General features: G+C 34.7%; 1 protein-coding gene across 2 annotated transcripts in view; it reads right to left on the bottom strand.

Moving 5' to 3' along the window:
• Positions 1 to 22,751, bottom strand: part of DPP10 (dipeptidyl peptidase like 10) — a 771,622-nt gene that overhangs the window by 26,907 nt on the left and 721,964 nt on the right. For both annotated transcript variants that reach the window (XM_005676208.3, XM_005676210.2), the window contains exons 18-19: positions 15,499 to 15,597; positions 15,322 to 15,391 (exon numbers count right to left, since the gene is read on the bottom strand). In XM_005676208.3, coding sequence (XP_005676265.1) covers positions 15,322 to 15,391; positions 15,499 to 15,597 — 169 coding nt within the window. The remainder of the gene's footprint in view (positions 1 to 15,321; positions 15,392 to 15,498; positions 15,598 to 22,751) is intronic.

The following is a 22,751-nucleotide window of genomic DNA, read 5'->3' on the forward strand; positions in this document are numbered from 1 at the left end:
TGTGTTGGCCACACAGAATTGGTAAGTTTTATTTGCTTCCTCTTTGCTTTTTTTCTGTATGCCACATCTTTTTTCCTGACACTTTGGTTTTACTTTCTGTTTCAGAAATCCCCAGGGACTCATACAAAGAATAGCACGTCAAGGTTGAGAATAGAGACACACATTTTTGTTGAAAGTTTAATGAAAAGAAAAATTTAATCTGTTTAAACTAGCATAAAGTCCATAGCAATACTAAATGTGTTCACTTCCTAACATAGGAAGCAAAATCAAATTAAGATTAAAGTTTTCTTACAAGTTAAGGTCTTCAAAGGCAGACTTTGGCATCTGTTTTAATATTAATACATTGAACAATCAATCAGTGGTGTCTGTTTAGATGAAAAATACACAATATGAGTAAATAATAAGAAAGCTAAGCAAAACACATAAAATTCAATACATCTTTAAAATGGCAAAACAAGTCACCTCTTTATAACATAACAAAACATCATCTATATCAAAAACTGAAATAAAGTGAAAAGATTTGCTCAGAGCACATGTTTGTCATGTTCACATGGTGCTATTAGAATTCATGAAAAGGAGAAGAATTTATATTCAGAAGAGATATATTTTGGTCCTGACTTTGTTACCAGTTACCCTGGCAATTATATATTCTTTTTATTTGTTTATTTTTATTATAGAATAGAAGGAAAGAAAGTGAGGACACTTAGTCATGTCCAACTGTTTGTGACCCCATGGACTGTAGCCTGCCAGGCTCCTACATCCTTGGGATTTTCCAGGAAGGAATACTGGAGTGGGTTGCCATTTCCTTCTCCAGGAGATCTTCCCGACCCAGGGATTGAACCTGGGTCTCCCACACTTGAAGCAGACTCTTTACCATCTGAGCCATCAGGTTTGCAAATAGTTAATATCATGTAGAGTACATTTTAAAAAGCCTTTTCCTTCCCACTAAAGCTTTGGCTAGAATAAATAAAAGGCAAATATTTACCAGTGAGAGCACTTTCCACAAGAGATCTATTGAATGGCAGAATTCATTAATTTTTTTCCTACACCACAGAATTTCAAAACTGCTACACCGACATCTGTTTATCTGTATCTATTTGGTCGTGGAAGAAGGGAACACAGGGAAAATTGCTTGTAGTCTTCTTAGTTCTTTTCTCTTTCTAGGCATAGAATAGATCCACTTGAGCTGCATAAGTGCTAGATCAGAGTGGGTTCACTGTGAGCTGGGTTGCATTTTTATTTTAGATATAGTAAAATAAAAAAGTGTGAAAAGAAGGGTAAAGAACAGAACGGAACAGGATAAGAGAAAGGAAACTGATGCTGTGATGTGTCACAGTAAATTCTTCAGTTCAGTTCAGTTTAGTCGCTCAGTTGTGTCTGACTCTTTGCGACCCCATGAATCGCAGCACGCCAGGCCTCCCTGTCCATCACCAACTTCCGGAGTTCATTCAAACTCACCTCCATCGAGTCGGTGATGCCATCTAGCCATCTCATCCTCTGTTGCCCCCTTCTCCTCCTGCCCCCAATCCCTCCCAGCATCAGAGTATTTTCCAATGAGTCAACTCTTTGCATGAGGGGGCCAAAGTATTGGAGTTTCAGCTTTAGCATCATCCTTCCAAAGAACAGCCAGGGCTGATCTCCTTTAGAATGGACTGGTTGGATCTCCTTGCAGTCCAAGGGACTCTCAAGAGTCTTCTCCAACACCACAGTTCAAAAGTATCAATTCTCCGGCACTCCACCTTCTTCACAGTCCAACTCTCACATCCATACATGACCACTGGAAAAACCACAGCCTTGACTAGATGGACTTTTGTTGGCAAAGTAATGTCTCTGCTTTTCAATATGCTATCTAGGTTGGTCATAACTTTTCTTCCAAGGAGTAAGCATCTTTTAATTTTGTTGCTGCAGCCACCATCTGCAGTGATTTTGGAGCCCCCCAAAATAAACTCTGACACTGTTTCCACTGTTTTCCCATCTATTTCCCATGAAGTGATGGGACCAGATGCCATGATCTTCGTTTCCTGAATGTTGAGCTTTAAGCCAACTTTCTCACTCTCCTCTTTTACTTTCATCAAGAGGCTTTTTAGTTCCTCCCATTTTTTGCCATGAGGGTAGTGTCATCTGCATATCTAAGGTTATTGATATTTCCCCTGGCAATCTTGATTCCAGCTTGTACGTCCTCCAGCCCACCGTTTGTCATGATGTACACTGCATAGAAGTTAAATAAGCAGGGTGACAGTATACAGCCTTGACGTACTTCTTTCCCTATTTGGAACCAGTCTGTTGTTCAATGTCCAGTCTAACTGTTGCCTCCTGACCTGCATATAGGTTTCTCAAGAGGCAGGTCAGGTGGTCTGGTATTCCCATCTCTTGAAGAATTTTCCACAGGAAAGATTAATTTTCAAGACTTTTGATTTTGTTCTTTGGGAGAGAACTCATTGCACAATAGAACATGAGTTTAACATAGGAGTAAAGTAGAGTGAAAAATTTTGTCTTGTCTTAATCTGAAATTTATGTTATAGAAATTTATAGTCTGCAGTGATACAGTTGCAATGTAAGTATATCTAAAAGCTAATGAAATTTGTACTTTTTCAAGCAATATAAACATTAAAATACACCCATTGGTCAAGGGCTTCTTGGTCAGTTACTTCTATTTCTCATTTTGTCATCCATAGATTTCCTAGGATGGAAGGAGTATCCAATATGCAGTTTGGCAGAATTATTTTTCTACTATAGTCATTATATCATATAAGAAAAAATATTTTTCTGTCAGAGGACTGTTTCTTGTCCACATTCCTATCTTCTTCATATTTCTGATCACTTTTTTGTTTACAAATAATTTTGCCTTGAATTATATGTCCATGGAGTTACAACTAGGGAAGTGTTTGATATTCAGTTCAGTTCAGTTCAGTACTCAGTTCTGTACGACTCTTTGCGACCCCATAGACTGCAGCAGGCCAGGCCTCCCTATCCATCACCAACTGCCGGAGTTTAACCCAAACTCATGTCGATTGAGTCAGGGATGCCATCCAAATATCTCATCCTCTGTCGTCCCACTCTCCTCCCACCTCCAATCTTAACCAACATCAGGGTATTTTCAAATGAGTCAGCTCTTCACATCAAGTAGCCAAAGTGTTGGAGTTTCAGTTTCAGCAACAGTTCTTCGAATGAATATTCAGGACTGATTTCCTTTAGGATGGACTGGCTGGATCTCCTTACAGTCCAAAGGACTCTCAAGAGTCTTCTCCAACACCACAGTTCAAAAGTATCAACTCTTCAGTGCTCAGCTTTCCTTATAGTCCAAAACTCACATCCATACATGACTACTGGAAAAACCATCGCCCTGACTAGACAGACCTTCGTTGGCAAAGTAATGTCTCTGCTTTTTAATATGCTGTCTAGATTGGTCATAGCTTTTCTTCCAAGGAGTAAGCATCTTTTAATTTCATGGCTGCAATCACGATCAGCAGTGGTTTTGGAGCCCCCCAAAATAAAGTCTACCACTGTTTCCACTGTTTCTCTATTTATTTGCCTTGAAGTGATGGGACCAAATGCCATGGTCTTAGTTTTCTGAATGTTGAGCTTTAAGCTAACTTTTTCACTCTCCTCTCTCACTTTCATCAAGAGGCTTTTTAGTTCTTCTTCATTTTCTGCCATTAGGGTGGTGTCATCTGCATAACTGAGATTATTGATATTTCTCCCAGTAATCTTGATTCCAGCTTGTGCTTCATCCAGCCCAGCATTTCTCATGATGTGCTCTGCATATAAGTTAAATAAGCAGGGTGACAATACACAGCCTTGACATACGCCTTTCCTATTTGGAACCAGTCTGTTGTTCTATGACCAGTTCTAAATGTTGCTTCTTGACCTGCATACAGATTTCTCAAGAGGCAGGTCAGGCGGTCTGGTAGTCCCATCTCTTTCAAATTCCACAGAATTTATTATAATCCACACAGTCAAAGGCTTTGGCATAGTCATAAAACAGAAATAGATGTTTTTCTGGAACTCTTTTGCTTTTTTGATGATACAGCAGATGTTGGCAATTTGATTTCTGGTTCCTCTGCCTTTTCTAAAATCAGCTTGAACATCTGGAAGTTCATGGTTCATGTATTGTTGAAGCCTGGGTTGCAGAATTTTGAGCATTACTTTACTAGCGTGTGAGATGAGTGCAATTGTGCAGTAGTTTGAACATTCTTTGGCATTGCCTTTCTTTGGGATTGGAATGAAAACTGACCTTTTCCAGTCCTGTGGCCGCTGCTGAGTTTTCCAAATTTGCTGGCATATTGAGTGCTGCCCTTTCACAGCATCATCTTTTAGGATTTGAAATAGCTCAACTGGAATTCAATCACCTCCGCTAGGTTTGTTCATAGTGATTCTTCCTAAGGCCCACTTGACTTCACTTTCCAGAATGTCTGGCTCTAGGTAAGTGATCACACCATTGTGATTATCTGGGCCGTGAAGATCTTTTTTGTACAGTTCCTTAGACTTCCCTGGTGGCTCAGACGGTAAAGTGTCTGTCTACAATGTGGGAGACCTGGGTTTGATCCCTGGGTCAGGAAGTCCCTGGATAAGGATATAGCAACCCACTCCAGTACTCTTGCCTAGAAAATCCCATGGACGGAGGAGCCTGGTGTCCATGGGGTTGCAAAGAGTGGGACACAACTGAACGACTTCACTTTCACTTTAACTTTCTGTATATTCTTGAGACTTCTTAGTATCTTTTACTCTTGTTAGTTTCATACCATTTCTGTCCTTTATTGAGCCCATTTTTGCATGAAATATTCCCTTGGTATCTTTAATTTTCTTGAAGAGATCGCTTCTCTTCTTTTCACAGCTATTTGTAAGGCCTCCACAGAGAGCCATTTGCTTTTTTGCATTTCTTTTCCTTGGGGATGGTCTTGATTCCTGTCTCCTGTACAATTTCAGGAACCTCCGTCCATAGTTCATCAGGCACTCTGTCTATCAGATCTAGTCCCTTAAATCTCACTCTCACTTCCACTGTATAATTGTTAGGAATTTGATTTAGGTCATATCTGAATGGTCTAGTGGTTTTCCCTACTTTCTTCAATTTAAGTTGAATTTGGCAATAAGGAGTTCATGATCTGAGCCACAGTCAGCTCCCAATTTTGTTTTTGCAGACCGTATAGAGCTTTTCCATTTTTGGCTGCCAAGAATATAACCAATTTGATTTCAGTATTGACCATCTGGTGAGGCCCATGTGTCAAGTCTTCTCTTGTGTTGTTGGAAGATGATGTTTCTATGACCAGTGTGTTCTCTTGGCAAAACTCTATTAGCCTTTCCCCTGCTTCATTCTCTGCTCAGAGGCCAAATTTGCCTGTTACTCCAGGTGTTTGATATGGACAAGTTTATTTATGTATCTGACGAGACTCCATCTTACAGTTTCAAAGCCTGTGTTTCCGGTGGTGAGTATATTGCTGGGAGAAATATCAATAAATTCAGATATCTAGATGACACCACCCTCATGGTAGAAAGTGAAGACAAACTAAAGAGCATCTTGATGAAAGTGAAAGAGGAGAGTGAAAAAGTTGGCTTAAAGCTCAACATTCAGAAAACTAAGATCATGGCATCTGGTCCCAACAGTTCCTAGAAAATAAATGTGGAACCAGTGGAGACAGTGGTAGACTTTATTTTTGGGGGCTCCAAAATCACTGGGGATTCTGACTGCAGCCATGATATTAAAAGATGCTTACTCCTTGGAAGAAAAGTTAGAACCAACCTAGAGAGCATATTAAAAAGGAGAGACATTACTTTGCCAACAAAGGTCCATCTAGTTAAAGCTTTGGTTTTTCCAGTAGTCATGTATGTATGTGAGAGTTGGACTGTAAAGAAAGCTGAGCACTGAAGAACTGATACTTTTGAACTGTGGTACTGGAGAAGACTCTTGAGAGTCCCCTGACTGCAAGAAGATCCAATCAGTCCATCCTAAAAGAAATCAGTCCTGACTATTTGTTGGAAGGACTGATGTTGAAGCTGAAACTCCAATGCTTTGGCCATCTGATGCGAAGAGCTGACTCATTTGAAAAGACCCTAATGGTGGGAAAGATTGAAGGCAGGAGAAGGGGACAACAGAGGATGAGATGGCTGGATGACATCACCGACTCAATGGACATGAGTTTGAGTAAACTCCGGCAGTTGGTGATGGATAGGGAGGCCTGGCATGCTGCAGAAATGAGGTCGCAACAATTCAGACATGACTGAGAAAACTAACTGACTGACTCTAGAATTTAATATTGACATTACAACATATTATCCAAAGATTGTGAGGAACAAGGTCTAAACTGTTCAAGAATAATATAAAAAGCAATGATCACCTTCTCCATTTCCATTATCAAGATTAAATGCCACTGACTTCTCTTAATTATTTCATGGGTATTATAATGTGAGTACATTTTACATCCACTTAAATGAGGAACATGAACAAGAATGAAGAAAAGCAGTAACTTAAAATTTGACTCTCCTTACACAGTAAAGCGTCTGCCTGCAATGCAGGAGATCCGGGTTCGATTCCTGAGTTGGGAAGATCCCCTGGAGAAGGAAATGGCAATCCACTCTAGCACTCTTGCCTGGAAAATCCCATGGACGGAGGAGCCTGATAGGCTACAGTCCATGGGGTCGCAAAGTGTCGGACACGACTGAGCAACTTCACTACACAGCAAAGCAGTAATAATGACTTTTTGAGACAAGTACAGGTACTAGCTACCTTTCTTGTCCAAATACTTTCAGTAAATGTGCTATCTTTAAGTGAAATAGGTATGTATTTGGCATGAACAAGTGCATATTTAAATAATATTATAGAAATTTTGAAATATATGTCTTTTTCTTGGGAAGTAAAACAAGCTTACTTCTAAACAATCTCATCCGCTCAAAAGTCTATGAAGCCACATAATAAATAAAGAGATGAAAGAAGTGCCATAAAGTGAATTCTTTGATCAAAATTTGGAATTATATGAAATAATGTAGACTGAGCATTTGATCTTTCATGTGGCCCTTCTAGGAACTTACTCAAGATTTTTGGAATTTTTACTTTATACTAAACTATTAACATGGTACAGGTGGAAAATATTACATTCCAGAGGTTATTATAAACTATTAAGTGGAAGGAACAAAAGGTCATATGATTTTGGTTTTAGAGAAGTCTCTATTGATTCTGGACAGCATTCTTGATAATCTTCCAGTGATAATTATCATATAATAGGATATCTAGGTAGACTATTATGTAATAGACAAAGCAGAGCTTTCTGGTCTGAAAAGAAAATTTAAAACACCTTGAGTTCAAACCCTAATTTTGTCCTGTTCATGATCTTGGATTTGTATATTATATAAATTCATGATTTCCTTGTGTTAAACTGAGGACAATTATATTTATCTCACTTGGTTTCTATAAGGATTAAAGATGGTATTTATACATCCTTAGCATGATGTCCCTTGTACAATAAGCAATAAATATTAGCTATTATTAAATCCTATTACTTTAAGAAGATAATCTCAATAATCAAAAGAGAAACAGTGAAAAGATAGTACAGAAACCAATTATTTAGCTTTATGCAGAAAGATTGTAAGGGAAATGAGAAGCTCACCTCATGTTTTTCTGAGGGGGATACTAAAACTGCAGAGAAATTTACGTAACCAAAAGTCTAATTGTAATACATTATAAACTCTCAGATCATTTTTTTCTTTTTCTCTACAATGACATCAGTCATTCCTGATGACTAACTTTAGAGTTGATTAATTTCTTTGTTTATTCTAATTCATGTGTTCCTTCATTCATATACTCATTCATTCAATCAATATCTTATGAACATAAATGCTACAAACACTGTGTTAAGGCAAGACAATACAAAAAGAGCTGTTATCATGAATGAGTTTATAGTTTAAAAGAAGAGACAGCAAAGCAAATATAGTAACCTAGTGTGGTTTCATGTTACAACAGAGGTGTACATAGAATTATATAAAAGTATTGCTTGAAATATTAATAGAACTTTTCCAGTTGGAAAAGGAAACTAAAGGTACTGGAAGATTGTGGGAAAAGATACAGAGAAATGATTGAGAAGCTAGTATTTCCCATAATAAAACAGTTTTCAAAAATATCTAGAGCAGTGAATCTCTCTTTAGAGGGTGGATGGAGTCAGAATGACATGAAGAGTTAAGCGGAAATCAGGTGAAGATTTTTTTGTATGCTGTGTTAGGAAATATGAACTTTGAATCAACTGGAGAATAATAGTGAGAGTATTTTACCCAGGAGAGCCACATTTTCAGATATGGATCTCAGAAAATTCATACCAGCATCAGAGTGGAATAAAAACTAGGAGATGACATAGCACTTAATCACAGAAAAGGAAGTATAGGTAGAGAGCAGGGTGGCAGATTAGAATTGACTCATTCAGATATACCATCTTCCTGGTGTGGGACTTGAAGAAGAGTGTGGGCTCTTGGATGATCCCATAGGTTCAAAACTCAAAACAAGGCATCTCTGGTATTCAACATTTTAAACAATATCAGTATTGTTTATCGAAAGGAAAATGTGTGTATGAAAAAAAGTAGCGATATCATCTTGACTACTAGAGATGAGTAGCTGGATTATCCAGTGTGTCAATTAATTATATCCTGCTTTTTAAGAGATTAACTATACAAAAGAGCTGACAAAAAACTCAGTTCCATTAAGATGACAAAGTTGCAGGACTCTGATATGAATAACATTGATTAAATGATAAAAATGCTAGATAAAAATGGGTAGTACTCTCAAATTAAAATGACACAGTGGGGCAATGGGGTAATAACCATGTTCATCTGGTTTCTGGACATTATCTATCTACTCATTCAATGCAAAAACTGGTTGCTAGGAGGAATACACAAATAAGTAAGGCATCATTTCATATACGGAGTATGTGAAATAAAAAATCAACATACTCTCTTCTTAATATTTCATGATATAATAATTTCACTCTATAAATTATTTATTTGAATATTCACTTCTAGATTGTGGATTTTCCTTCAGAAACATTGGTGCAAAATCTAATGGGAGTTAGAAATTCCCTAAATAGTATGTTAAAAATATCCTCATAAAATTAGGGTGAGTTGGAAAAGTAACTGCTGGATCAACATTGTTTAAGATATATGTGAAGACTTTGAACAGAAGGCCGTCACTGTAGGAGGAGGCATAGACTCGAGATTGTTAGATGGGCTGATGAGCATGGTGAAAGAAAGCTTCAGGAAGATAAGATGATAGATGAAAAAGAATTCATTATAATTTCAAGGAAGATTAATTCAGTGAGATGGAACTAAGTCATAAGAGCATGAGAGAGTATGTTACATTCTGGAAATTAATGTAATTTGTTGAATAGTCACTGTCTCCCTGCATTAGACCTTTATCAAGGGTGGCATGGATAAGCTGAACAGGAAAAAGTAGAAAATGGGAAGACATAAATAAAAATAATCACAATAAACCCATTGTAAGTTAACATAAAACAATTATATATTAAAAAAAAATAAAATAGGAAGACATGATGATTTCTTGGTACTGAATGAAACTCCTTAGCTTGCTATACTTGTCTTCAGGAACACAGCAAACAAAGAAAAAAAAAAATGTTCTCTAATAAAATAGTACATCTGTTTACACTGCTTCTTCCCAGGCTGTAGGCCTTTACATTCATGCTACTGCTACTGCTGCTGCTAAGTTGCTTCAGTCGTGTCTGACTCTGTGTGACCCCATAGACGGCAGCCCACCAGGCTCCCGCATCCCTGGGATTCTCCAGGCAAGAACACTGGAGTGGGTTACCATTTCCTTCTCCAAAGCATGAAAGTGAAAAGTGAAAGTGAAGTCATTCAGTCGTGTCCAACTCTTTGCGATCCCATGGACAGCAGCCTACCAGGCTCCTCCATCCATGGGATTTTCCAGGTAAGAGTACTGGAGTAGGGTGCCATTGCCTTCTCTGTTTACATTCATATTCATTTATTTATCAAACACCTTTAACATCTTTAGCTGTAATATTCAGCCTTGGACTATTAAAATAATTACAGTTTAGTCGGTAAGTTTTCATAAGGTTACTTTATGTGTGCTAGGTATTGTGGAGATAAGATCTTAAAAAATGATTACAGATTTCAATGTGCTTGTAACCTTTTTTTTCCCCTCTCAACCATTAGCACAGCTTCTTGCACATAAAAGCAACATAGTAAATGTGTATTGTACTAAATTACACATACAGGATTAGAATAAGAATAACAGAAGGTGGTTCAGACAGTAAAGAATCTGCCTGCAAGGCAGAGGCCTTGTTTTAATCCCTGGGTTTGGAAGACCACTGGAACAGGGAATGGCTGCTCACTCCAATATCCTTGCCTAGAGAATTCCATGGATAGAGGAGTGTTGTGGCTACACCCCCATGGGGTTGCAAAGAGTCAGACATGACTGGCTGAATAACACTTTCACACACTAAGAAATAATAATTCAAAGCAATATATGCTGAAATGGATATGGATGAATACAGCATATATACTATAGACTAGATGGAAATAGAATAGGTATAAATATGAATACAGACTACTGAGTTCTTAAGTACTCATTATAACACAACAGAGAAAAACTAGAGAAAGACATTAAGGCCTCCAGAAGGACAATAGGGAAGTAGGAAATGAAAAGAGGGTCATGACCACACAGAGGCTACTGAGAAACATTTGTCAAGGCTATGCTTCTTAGATTTTCTATTACGGTAAAATATTCAGTTGCCATTGATTCACCTGTACTTTCAATATCATGAAATTAGGTTTGAGTTTCAGAAAATATGGCTACAGAGAGGTCATCAGAGGATCATTTCTTCTGAGGTTCCATAATGAAGACTTAGCAGAAAGAGGATTGCAAATGGCTAGAGGCTACTTCCTTCAAGGCCAATTTTCCTTCACCTCTTCAGATTGCTGCAGCTGGTCTCCAATTATGCATTCATTATAGAATTTCCTGGATGTAAATGCATCTCTATGGATGAGGAAGTGATTCAGGGTCTGTCAGGTAATAGATGCACTGCACAGAATAGCAATAAAGTAGTGATACCAAAATCACTAAATCATTTCTTAGCCTCATTTAAGTAATAGTTACTTGTTTTATTATTCTTGACTGTCAAATTTCCCACTTAAGGAAAAAAATTATTATTATTTTCTTTTTTTGAGTGGGGAGTTTACTTATCACTGAACACAGACTTAATCTTAAGGGGAACAAATGACCTTATATTATAAACAATCTAATTTTAGATTATATTTTATATGTTTTATATATTTATATAAATATATAATATAGTCATATGTATTTATATAAATTTATATATTATAAACAATCTAACACGTAAAAGACACTTTATCTGCTGCTGCTAAGTTGCTTCAGTCGTGTACGACTCTGCAACCCAATAGACGGCAGCCACCAGGCTCTTCTGTCCACAGGATTCTCTAGGCAAGAATACTGGAATGGGTTGCCGTTTCCTTCTCTCCAACACTTTATCTAATAACACTTAAAAAACACTTAAAACCATTCTGACCTATATGGATTTCCAAATTTAAATATTTTAGGAATGATCATGTAGCTCAAAGCAATAGATCATTTTTTAAATATAAAAAACTCCTCAGTTGGGCTTTGTAGGTTATATTCCGTAGAATTTCTGAGAATTTACCTCTGAAAATCAAGGAGTCTGGATAAAATAAATTAATATTTAGTATAGTCAGCATATGAAAACAAATGAAAAATAATGAATTAATACTCATTTTTATTTTCTTCATTAACAAAAATAGTAGCAAAGTAAACTCTACAGGCCTAACTATCTTATCTGCTTTAATAATGTCTATTAAATAATTTTATGGATGCTAAAATATAGTATTAAATGTCTATATTGATATTTTAAATATTAAAATGACTATTACTACTACTAATAATTATATTTATGGTTAAAATTTATTAAACACTAAGTGCAAATGTTTATGCTCTTTCAGACACTATGGTGACACGTTTATATAAATTATTCCATGTTATTGTCTTCAATTTATTTATAAGGAAACTGAAGCTTAAAAAATTAAACAATACACTGGTAAATCTTTGAACTCAGATTAGAAACTAAAGCTATCTTATTCCTAAACCACTATCTTTACTCTCCTGCCTCTAAAAAAGACTTGAAGCTTTCTAATAAGAGAGTTGAGTCTTGGGTTATTCTTCGTATTCCTCTCATGAACTAAAAATCACTCAGACCAAAGGACAAATCTGATGGTAGGACAAGCTAGCTGGATTCTTTGACTCAAAGCTACAAAGGGAATTAGAACTCTTGTCTACATTTTCCCCCAAAGTGTTGTTATACTTTGGAACCAGAGGATATACCAATGGGAAGAACTGTCAATATGTCCCCCTGCATATGTTAAGTCAAGCTTCAAGGAAAGATGCCTACTAGGGTTCTTTTTCCTGAGAAGCCTTATTTCTCAGTGAATAAAAAGAATAATTTCTTTTCCCAAAAGGAGGTATAATGAAACAGAAGATGAGGGTGAGAATTTTTTTTCCATTTTGTTCTCATTTTAGTGCCTGAGATATTTTCCCCAATAAATCACACGTATACTTCAAATAAGACCTGAATATTCAGCCACAGAAAGGAATGAAATAATGCCACTTGTAGCAGCATGAATGCAAGTAGAGATTATCATACTAAATGAAATAAGCCAGAGAAAGACAAATGTCAGATGATATCACTTATACATGGAATCTTAAAAAAAAAATGATACAAATGATTTTATTTACAAAAGAGAAATAGACTCACAGAAAACAAATTTATAGTTACCAAAGAGGAAAGGGTTGGGAAGAAGCATAGATTAAGAGTTTAGGATTAACATACACACACCACTGTATATAAAATAGATAAGCAACAAGGAACATAGGGAACTACAGTAAATATCTTCTAATAATCCCTAATGGAAAAAAACCTGAAAAAGAACATACATAAAGCTTTGCTGTATACATGAAATGTAAATCAACTATACTTCAATAAAAAAAAGAGAAAACTAAAAAGAACTAAATGAAAGAGAAGTTACAGAAGAAGGAGTTAACATAAGAGCAAACAACAACTTCTTCAGGAAGATGCCAAGAACTTTCAGGGCCTCGGGCCATAAATGACAAAGGAGAAAGTTAGGTTATGGTATTAGAGTTAGGAATAAACAATAGAGGAAGTAAAACCATTAACTATTGCATTTTCTGTATTATCTGATTTATTAAAATGAAATGATACATTGTTTATATGTATCAAAATATCTGAATTAATGCAATCTGCATAAAATAGTGAATTATAATCACAATAGTTATAAAAGTCATCTGTACTAGACACTTTATATGTTATTTCATTTAATCTAAAAAGCAGCCTTAAAACATAAGATAAACTATGACTCTCATTTTATATTTGGATAAACTGAGCCTTAAATAAGGTTAAGCAACTTTTTCAAGGATGCACTGTTAATGACAAAACTGGAATTTGAACTCAGACAGTTTGATTACATAGACTTATTGTCCACATTCAGTAGTCATAACAAGTAAGGTTATTTTCATTTCTACTTTTTTTTAAGTGCTGTCAAAGCAGTGTTAGCTGGGTTCTCAATAAAGAAAATAACTATTAATAATTACACTCAGGAAAACAATTCTGCATCAATATCAAGTTGGTTAACCAATAGGTGTTAGAGGCCTCTGTGCCCAATGCTATGTAGTCACAATGTAGTCTCACAGAAAGTATGGATGACTTCAATTCCATAGTCAATTCCAGATTGGAAAAACCTGAGTCAGGTTTTTCTAAGGATGGGAAGGGCTTCCTGCTGGTCTTAAATCCAAGAAGGAAAACTGATAAGAATGATTCAAATTTAACTGATTGTTTGGGCAGTGGAAATAAATGCTTCCTCAATGTTGCAAAAGAACTGATAAAAAGTAAAAGGCTTAGATGTGAAAACACAGATGTACCTTTATGCTAACTAAAATAACTGATCACAGAAGGGGGTAAATATTGCATGATTCCACTTGACTGAGGCATCTAAAATAGATTCATAGAAGCTGAGAGCAGGATGGGGATAGAGGGGAGGGAGGAATGGGGAGTAGCTGTTTAATGAGCACAGAGTTTCAATCATGCAAGAGGAATAGTTCTAGGGATCTGTTGTACAACGTTGCGCCTATAGTCAACAACACTGTACTATATACCTAACATTTTGCTCAGGGAGTAGATCTCACTTTAAGTGCTCTCACCACATTTTTTTTAAGTGACTTTTAAAATTTAGCATAACTTTGATATGATAAATATATCACAAAGAAAAAAAAAGTATAGACCAGTATCATTTATTAAGAAAAAAAAAAAAACATTTGAATCAGTTCTATTAAGGTGGATAAAGTGGAAGTGAAGTGAAGTCGCTCAGTCGTGTCTGATTCTTTGTGACTCCATGGGCTGTAGCCTATCAGGTTCCTCCGTCCATGGGATTTTCCAGGCAAGAGTGCTGGAGTGGATTGCCATTACCTTCTCCAGGGGATCTTCCCGACCCAGGAATCAAACCCGGGTCTCCCGCACTGCAGGCAGACACTTTACTGTCTGAGCCAAGGTGAAGCCTATTATACAGAGTGAAGTAAGCCAGAAAGAAAAAACACCAATACAGTATATTAACACATATATGTGGAATTTAGAAAGATGATAATGATAACCCTGTATGAGAGACAGCAAAAGAGATGCAGATGTATAGAACAGTCTTTTGGACTCTGTGGGAGAGGGTGGAATGATATGGGACAATGGCACTGAAACATGTATATTATCATATGTGAAACGAATCGTGAGTCCAGGTTCGATGCATGATACAGGGTGCTCGGGGCTGGTGCGCTGGGATGACCCAGAGGGATGGGATGGGGAGGGAGGAGAGAGGGAGGTTCAGGAGGGGGAACACATGTACAAATGTGGCGGATTCATGTCAATGTATGGCAAAACCAATACAATATTGTAAAGTAAAAATAAAAAAGAAAAAAACAAAGAGAAGATAGAGCTTGAGTAATTGCTAATCAGACATCCATAAACTAAATGTATGAGTCATTATTCCCAGGAGTAACACTGAGTTCAGTTTGGGATGTAAGAAGCAAAAACAATTATACTTCCATATTATTTAGTGGTGGTGTCCTTGAGGAACTCACACAACTGACAGCTGTCCTGCTTAACTACACACATGGGATTTCTTCTGTTGGTTTTTAATCAGAATATTGGCATGTGGGACATAAAAGAAAAAAATACTAAACTTTTTAGATTCCTTTATTCCAAAAACAAATAAAATACTTACATTATTAACAGAAGAGCATACTGGTTTCGGTCCGTAAAATCTTTTGGAAAGGACAACTGTAAAGGAAGTTCTTTTAAAGAAAGAGCAAAATATTAAAGATGGAGAGTCATTTACATGTAAAACTATAAGGTACAGAGAAAGCTGTTCTTGAATGATGAAGCATGCACAAAACTTTACCATAGTCGTCAATATGAAGCATTTTAATTTCTGACTTTACTATCTTCTTTTTCAGGATAGCTTCCTTCAGCATAGAATTGTTTTCCAAAACAAAATATTCTATAAATCAGAAAGGGTAGTGCAAATAATTAGATTAAGAATCAGTGCAACACAAATAATTATCCAGCCTTACCATTTAATAGGCACCGTGCTAGGCACTAATTGTGAAAATATTAGTCACTCATTTGTGTTTGAGTTTTTGGGAACCCATGAACTATAGCCCACCAGACTCCTCTATCCATGGAATTCTGTAAGCAAGAATACTGGAGTGGGTTGCCATTCCCTTCTTAAGGGGATCGTCCCAAACCAGGGATTGAACCCAAGTCTCCTGCATTGGAGGCAGATTTCTTACCATCTGAGCCATCAGGGAAGCCCTAGGCACCCATTAACCTCTCATAATTTCTCTTGGATTACTGTAATAATTTCTAACTGGGCCTCCTTATTTTAGTGAAATTGTCTCCAGTGGCCCTATACTTGGAATGTGTTTACATTTTCAAAATGTAAATCTGATCATTCTACTATTCTGCTTAAAAATATATTGTAAATAATACAGAACTATCTAGCATTAAGTAACTTAAATTCACTGTGACTGAATTTGAATACAAAGTTACTAAGCATGCAAAAATTAGGAAAACATCACCCTCGATGTGTACAAAATTTCATTCAATAGAAAGAACCCAGAAATGCCACAGATGCGTATAATGAATAGACAATGACATTAAAGCATATTTTAATTAAATTCTGTGTGTTCAGTTAAGTTAAAAAAAAAACTGAGGATATTAGGGAGAAGTATGAAAAAAACAGTTTAAAAAGAAAGAAGTTAAAATTCTAAAACTAAAAAGGTGAAAAATTTGAGGCACATAAAAATTATAAAATCTAAAACTTAAAAATACTGGATGGGATTAATAGGATATTAGATACTGCTGAAGAAAAGATTAATTAACTATATTTGACAATATAGTGATAGACAATGTAAAATATAAAACACCCAAAACAGAAAAAGAGACAAAAATTTGCAAAACATGGAGTGAAAGAAGCATCAGTAATTTGCTGGAATTTTGATTGATATGTTAAATATATTGACTTATTGGGGATATTTTATATATAAAAATGGTGAACTCTTTAATCCATAAATAACTATATGTGTATATATACATATTTGAATTTTTAATTTCGTTTGGAAATGTTTACTTTCATTTCAGGAGGCTGACACTCATTTATTACATGTATTATAGGATAGTATATAGTTCTTGACATTATTTTAAATGGTTATTTTGATCTATTTTTACATTTGGATTGCCTTATAGTATATAAAATAAGTGATATTTGTATATTAACCTATACTCATAATAATCATGATAAATCCCTTCATTTCTAAAATTATTATGAGTATATGCGGATTCCATATTTTTTATTTGATTTCTGTTTTGTTTACAAGTATATCATCTGAAAATAAAGATAAGTTTTTCACCTATATTTCTTTTTCTTGCCTTATTTCATTAAGTCTTCTAATACAATGTTACAATGAGGTAGTGATAGCAAATACTCTTTACTTTTACCCAGTCTTGGGAGAAATGCATTGTCTTCAACATCAAGTATTAATATGATATCAATTGTGGTATTTTTGTAGATAACAATCGTTAAGTTAAATCATTTATTTCTTCTTTTTCAGTTATTATTATTAGATTATTATTATTGTTTTCATTATAATTTTTTTCTAAATCATTTTAGTTGTCGACAGAATAATATAGTAAGTTGCATTAATTATTAAATGTTATAACAGTCATGGATTTCTCAGGTAAACCACCATAGTCATAATATATTACCCTTTTATAAATTATTAGATTTGTGTTGCTTGTATTTAGTTAAGAAATTTTGCATCAATATTCTGAGTAAAATTTATTTTTTTGTCCTTGTTATATCTATGCTGACTTTGGAACTTGGTCAATGCTGGTTTTACATTTTCTGAGTTTATGTGAGCTTGGTATTAGTTTATTAAATATTGCTCAGAATGTACCAGTGAAAATATTGGAACTGGAATTTTCCTTTCAGGAAGAGTGGTAGTGGTGGTTTAGTTGCTCAGTCGTGTCCAACCCTTGTGATCCCATGGCCTGTGTAGCCTGCCAGTCTTCTTCTCTGTCCATGGGATTCTCCAGGTAAGAATATTGGAGTGTTGCCATTTCCTTCTCTATGGGAAGAGTACTAACTGTGAATTAAAAATTTTAATAGATAATGGGATATTTATATATTGTACATATTCTTCTTTGAGTGGTTAGCAATTTTTCTTTAAGAAATTTACCCATTTTATCTAAGATGTCAAATTTACTATCATTAAAACTACTTATAACATCCCATTACTATCATCTACATCAAATGTCTATAGAAGCTGTTATTAACATCATCTATTTCATTAGCGAAAATGATAGTGCACTTTTCCTTTTATGGCTTTATCTAAAATTTTATCAATTTTACTTATTCTTTCTAAGAAACCTTTTGCTTTTTATATGTTTTTGTCTACTGTCAATCCATTTTCTATATCATTTATTTCCACTCTGACTTTATAATTTCCTTCCTTCAACTTACTTTCTATTCTTTTGCTCTTCTTTTTCTAGTTTTTTAAGGCAGACTCTTAGATGATTGATTTTAAAGATTTCCCTTTTTTATAAAATAAGAATTAGAGACATAAACCTGTTTGTAATCATGATGTTTTTGTTGTTCTTTAGTTGTGTCCAACTCTGTGACTTGTATAGACTCTTGCCTGCTAGGCTCCTCTGTCCACGGTATTTTCCAGGCAAGAAAACTGGAGTGGGTGGCCACTTCCTTATCCAGGGCACTTTAAGTATCCCTAAATTTAGATTAGTTGTGTTTTCATTTTCATTTGGTTCAAATATTTTCCAATTATCTTTCTAATAAGTAAATTCTTCTTTGATCTTTGTGTTATTTAAAGATGCAAGCTTGATGACAAAAGATTCTTGGTTTCTATTCTTGATTCTTTATTTTGGCTTTACTTCTGAGGGATATTTTCAAGGTTTGTTATTCTAGGTTGGTTTTGTTTTGTTTTGCTTTCCATTGGTATTCAAAAGATTTTTCTGTATTCCTTTTTTCTGATAAGATGTCTGCAGTCATTCTTGGCTTTCTTACTATGTATGTAATGTGTGGATGTCTTTTTAATTTTGTATCCTGCTTGAGGTTTGCTGAGAAATTTCATATTTTTCATCAGATTTGGATTTGGATGTTATTTCATCAAACATATTTTCCATTCTGAGTTTAAAATATTACAGATATGGATATTAGCTTAAGTTATTTAGGCTCTGTTCATTTCTTACATTATTTTTCTCTGTCTTGAAGTTTCTATAGATAATGTTTCAAATTCACTAATATTTTCTTCTGCAGTATTTAATTTGCTTGCAATATTTTTCTGTAAAGTTTTAATTTCATATACTTAAACAAAATATATTCTATTTATTTTCTCACTACATTCATTTTTTCTTAATATCATTCAATATTTTTATAATTGCCCATTTATTGTCCTCATCAGGGGATTCCATAATTTTCATCACATCTGAATCTGTCTCAATTCTTTGGCTTTCTTTTTCTAGCTAGTTCTATTTATTAGCTTCTTTACATAACCAGTAATGTTTTATTGCATTCTAACCATTGTGATATTTATATTGTTGAGTTCTAAACATTGTTCTGTTCTTTAATAAATTGTTAGTCTTTGTTATAGCAGATGTTTAAGCTACATGGAAGTCAGCTTAATTATTTAAAAGCTTTTAAAAATATTTTATTTAGTGTGAGTTTGAATGACTCTTGTTCTATGACTTATTAAGATATACTATAAAAGGCATGACTCTTCTGGGATCTCTTCTAAACATTCCAGTGTTCTGATTAGTTGGAACTTTAATATACCTCAGCACTGTGTGAGTTCTGGCTTTCCCCAAGCTCAGAGTATCTTCCTATGCATACTCAGCTAGGCATTTTCAGCAACAGATGATCCCCTACAGCTCTATACAGATTCCTGGTGTTCTTTCTCTGTCTCCAGGGATTCTCTTCCAGTGTTATCTACCCTCCCAACATTCCAAAAGCTTCAACCCTTCAGAGTTCAATTTCTGTCTCCACTGTGTTTCTGAGGTACTCTCACACGCTTATTTCATTCTTCCTCATTACACTAGATTTCAGAAAATAATTCTGGCCAGAAAATCAGGGCAACCGCCACATTGATCTCACTTGTTTCCTTTCATTCAGGAATCAGGACCCTATCATGAATACTGCCCCACGTTTGAAAAATGTTATTTCGTGTATTTTACACAGCTTTAAAAAAAAATTATTTTAGTTTATTTCCCTTTCTTTCTTTTGGCTAAGAGGCCGTGTTTACTTCCATGTACTCTGTGGCCAGGTAAGAATATTTATTTTTGATTGCCAATGGCTTATCATTGATACTTTATTGTTAAAAACACAATTTCCTTCGAATGAAACATAAGGCTTTCATGATCTGGCTCCAGCCGGCCCTGTAGCCTCTATCTTTTGTTTTCATCTTAAATGTTTTGTTCCAGCCACACTGAACAACTTTTATCTTGCAAGTGTAAGTGTTTCATGTGTCATGATTGTGCATTCACATTCTTTCTTCCAGAAATACTTTCCACTGATTACCCCCTCTTTTTTTGGAAAGGTACCCACTTCTACCAGAGAAATTATTATATTCTATTACAAGCATTACATTTTCTGATTCTTGCTTTGGACTGAGAATTCTGTGTGAATTTCAGACACATCAAACCACATCTCCTGTAAATAAGTATCATTTTCTATAATACACATTTGGGAAATTAGCTGATTGCAGAGATTTCTTCTATCAACTTAATATAAGAAATTTCTGATTATTAAATAACAGTATATTTTCAAGGAATCTATTCCAAACACTCAATTATAAAATTTAAAATGTGAACATTTCAACTTTATATACTTTTGTTAAGGATTCAGTACTTATAATGTTTAAGACCTGTCATAAAAATGCACTTAATAAACCTAATCATAGCAAAAAGTGTTCATTTTGGATTCAAAGGAAATTATCTGATATCTGTTAACTACATAAGCAGTAATTTTTAGAAAATTTATAAATGTGTCCTTTATGCCTTTAACTAGAGGTCATATTATTGGATAAAGATTTTCAAAGTGAAAAATAGTTTATTGTATTAAAATGACTAGTTGACTAAATGAGTTAGAGGTATTGATATGAGTATAATATATGAATAATTTATCATGGTTCTTTTTATTACCAAAAATGAACAGGAAAAATTAAATTACATGAGATAAGAGGTAGCTGAAAATTTTACTTCTAAATCAAAGGATATTTATCTGCTTATGGGAAAAAAATCAAACAATGGTCATAGAGAAATAAAATTCTATTTAAGGAAAAAAATACAAAAGATAATAAAGTCATTTTCAAAAGCAAAGAATTTTTTTCATGATATATTCAGAAAACATATTTCATACAAAGTTTTGTGAAACTTTATAAAGAGAAGACAGTATTAAGACAGGATATAATTGTGGGATTGAGGAAGAAAAGAGGATAAAGTGAGAACAGAAAATTGGAAAGAAGGAAAAGAGGAAGAGATAACAAAGTAGAAAGGAAGCATAAGGAGGGATGAGAAGAAAGATATACAATGCAGAGAAAAGAAGAAAGGAAAGAGACTAAAAGTAAATTAAAGTAAAAGAAATAAAGCATAAATGAATAATTAAGGGGAAAAAAGAAAATACAAAAGAGGAAAAGAATCATAGAAATATAAGACAAAGGACTTTTGAAATACTAAGTAAAATGTTGCATATTTATACATTTTCCAAGTCCCTGAACATTTTAATGAAGGGTTTCTTTTTCATTTTAAAGGTAATATATGTTCGTTGTAGAAAATTAGGAAAGTACTCAAGAAAAGAGAACAAAAAAATCACCTGAAAGGCTGCCACATAAATGCAAGACTTTTTACTGCTTGCAAATGTTGTCTTCCAGAATTTTTATATACATTTTTAAGTACTTTTTTAAAGAGGCATAAATATTTGAGTTGCACAATCATTTAGAAATATAACAAACAGTTTTGAATAATTGACTTTTAAAAACATATTTTTATTTTTAATCCTAGTGGGGAACTAGTGGCAACTTTATTAGAACAATTTGATAGAATTTTAATAAAGGACCATTTACAAATATAGGAAAATGGCACAGGGATCATAAGGGATAGTATCACAACCCAGGGCTCATGACAGTGGTTTAGTGTGTAGGTCATAGAGAGAGAGCAGTTACTGGGAGATGGTTGCATGAAAGACCCACAGTGACTTTCACTCAAGAGTCACAGCAGCCTGGGTGACTTCACAGGGATAATGCTGGAGAAATACAGACTCCAAAGGCACTTTTCTGCCTCTCTTCAGTCACCGATAGGATTTGTGTTAACTGAATCCAATTGGCAGTAAATAGCTGCAGAACTTAGGTCATCAAAACTAAATCCTTCTGGGTAGAGACCATGGGAGTGAAAAAACAGTTAAGAGTGGCTCTGAAAAGACTAATGAAAGATATTCAGAGCACAAATTAATACTCCATTAAAGTTTATTTACAAATCCCACCTTTCATTATTTGTGTTTTCTTCCACTATTATTAGTAGTATATCTATAATTTTCTCTATTTAGAATTATCTCCTCAGTATAAACCAATAAAAAAGAAAATATAGGGTAAATAGATACAAAAGATTTAATGCTTATGGCTATTTTTTTCCAAAAGACTTACTGTAATTTATATTTCTACCAGCAAGTTATAAGAGCCTCATTAACAATGTAAATTTTTGATATTATTAATTCGTTAGGAGAAAATATTTGGTAGTGTTTTACTTTGCATTTTTGGATAACTCGTGAGTTTAAAGGTTTTTCACATTTGTTTTATAGTTTCATTTTTTCAATATACTTTTCATGCTTTATTCTAGTTCACTTGGTCCCCAAATGAGTTATGACTAATTCATTCGTTTAGCAAGGGCTTCCATGGTGACTCAGATGGTAAAGAATCTGCCTGCAATACAGGAGACCTAGGTTCCATCCCTGGGTTGGGAAGATCCCTTGGAGAAGGGAATGGCTACCTGCTTCAGTATTCTTGCCTGGAGAATGAACAGAGGAGCCTGGTGAGTTACAGTCCATGGGGTTGCAAAGAGTCAGACTTAACTGAGTGACTGACACTTTTC

The sequence above is a fragment of the Capra hircus genome, chromosome 2, assembly GCF_001704415.2.
Source record: "Capra hircus breed San Clemente chromosome 2, ASM170441v1, whole genome shotgun sequence".
NCBI lineage: Eukaryota > Metazoa > Chordata > Mammalia > Artiodactyla > Bovidae > Capra > Capra hircus.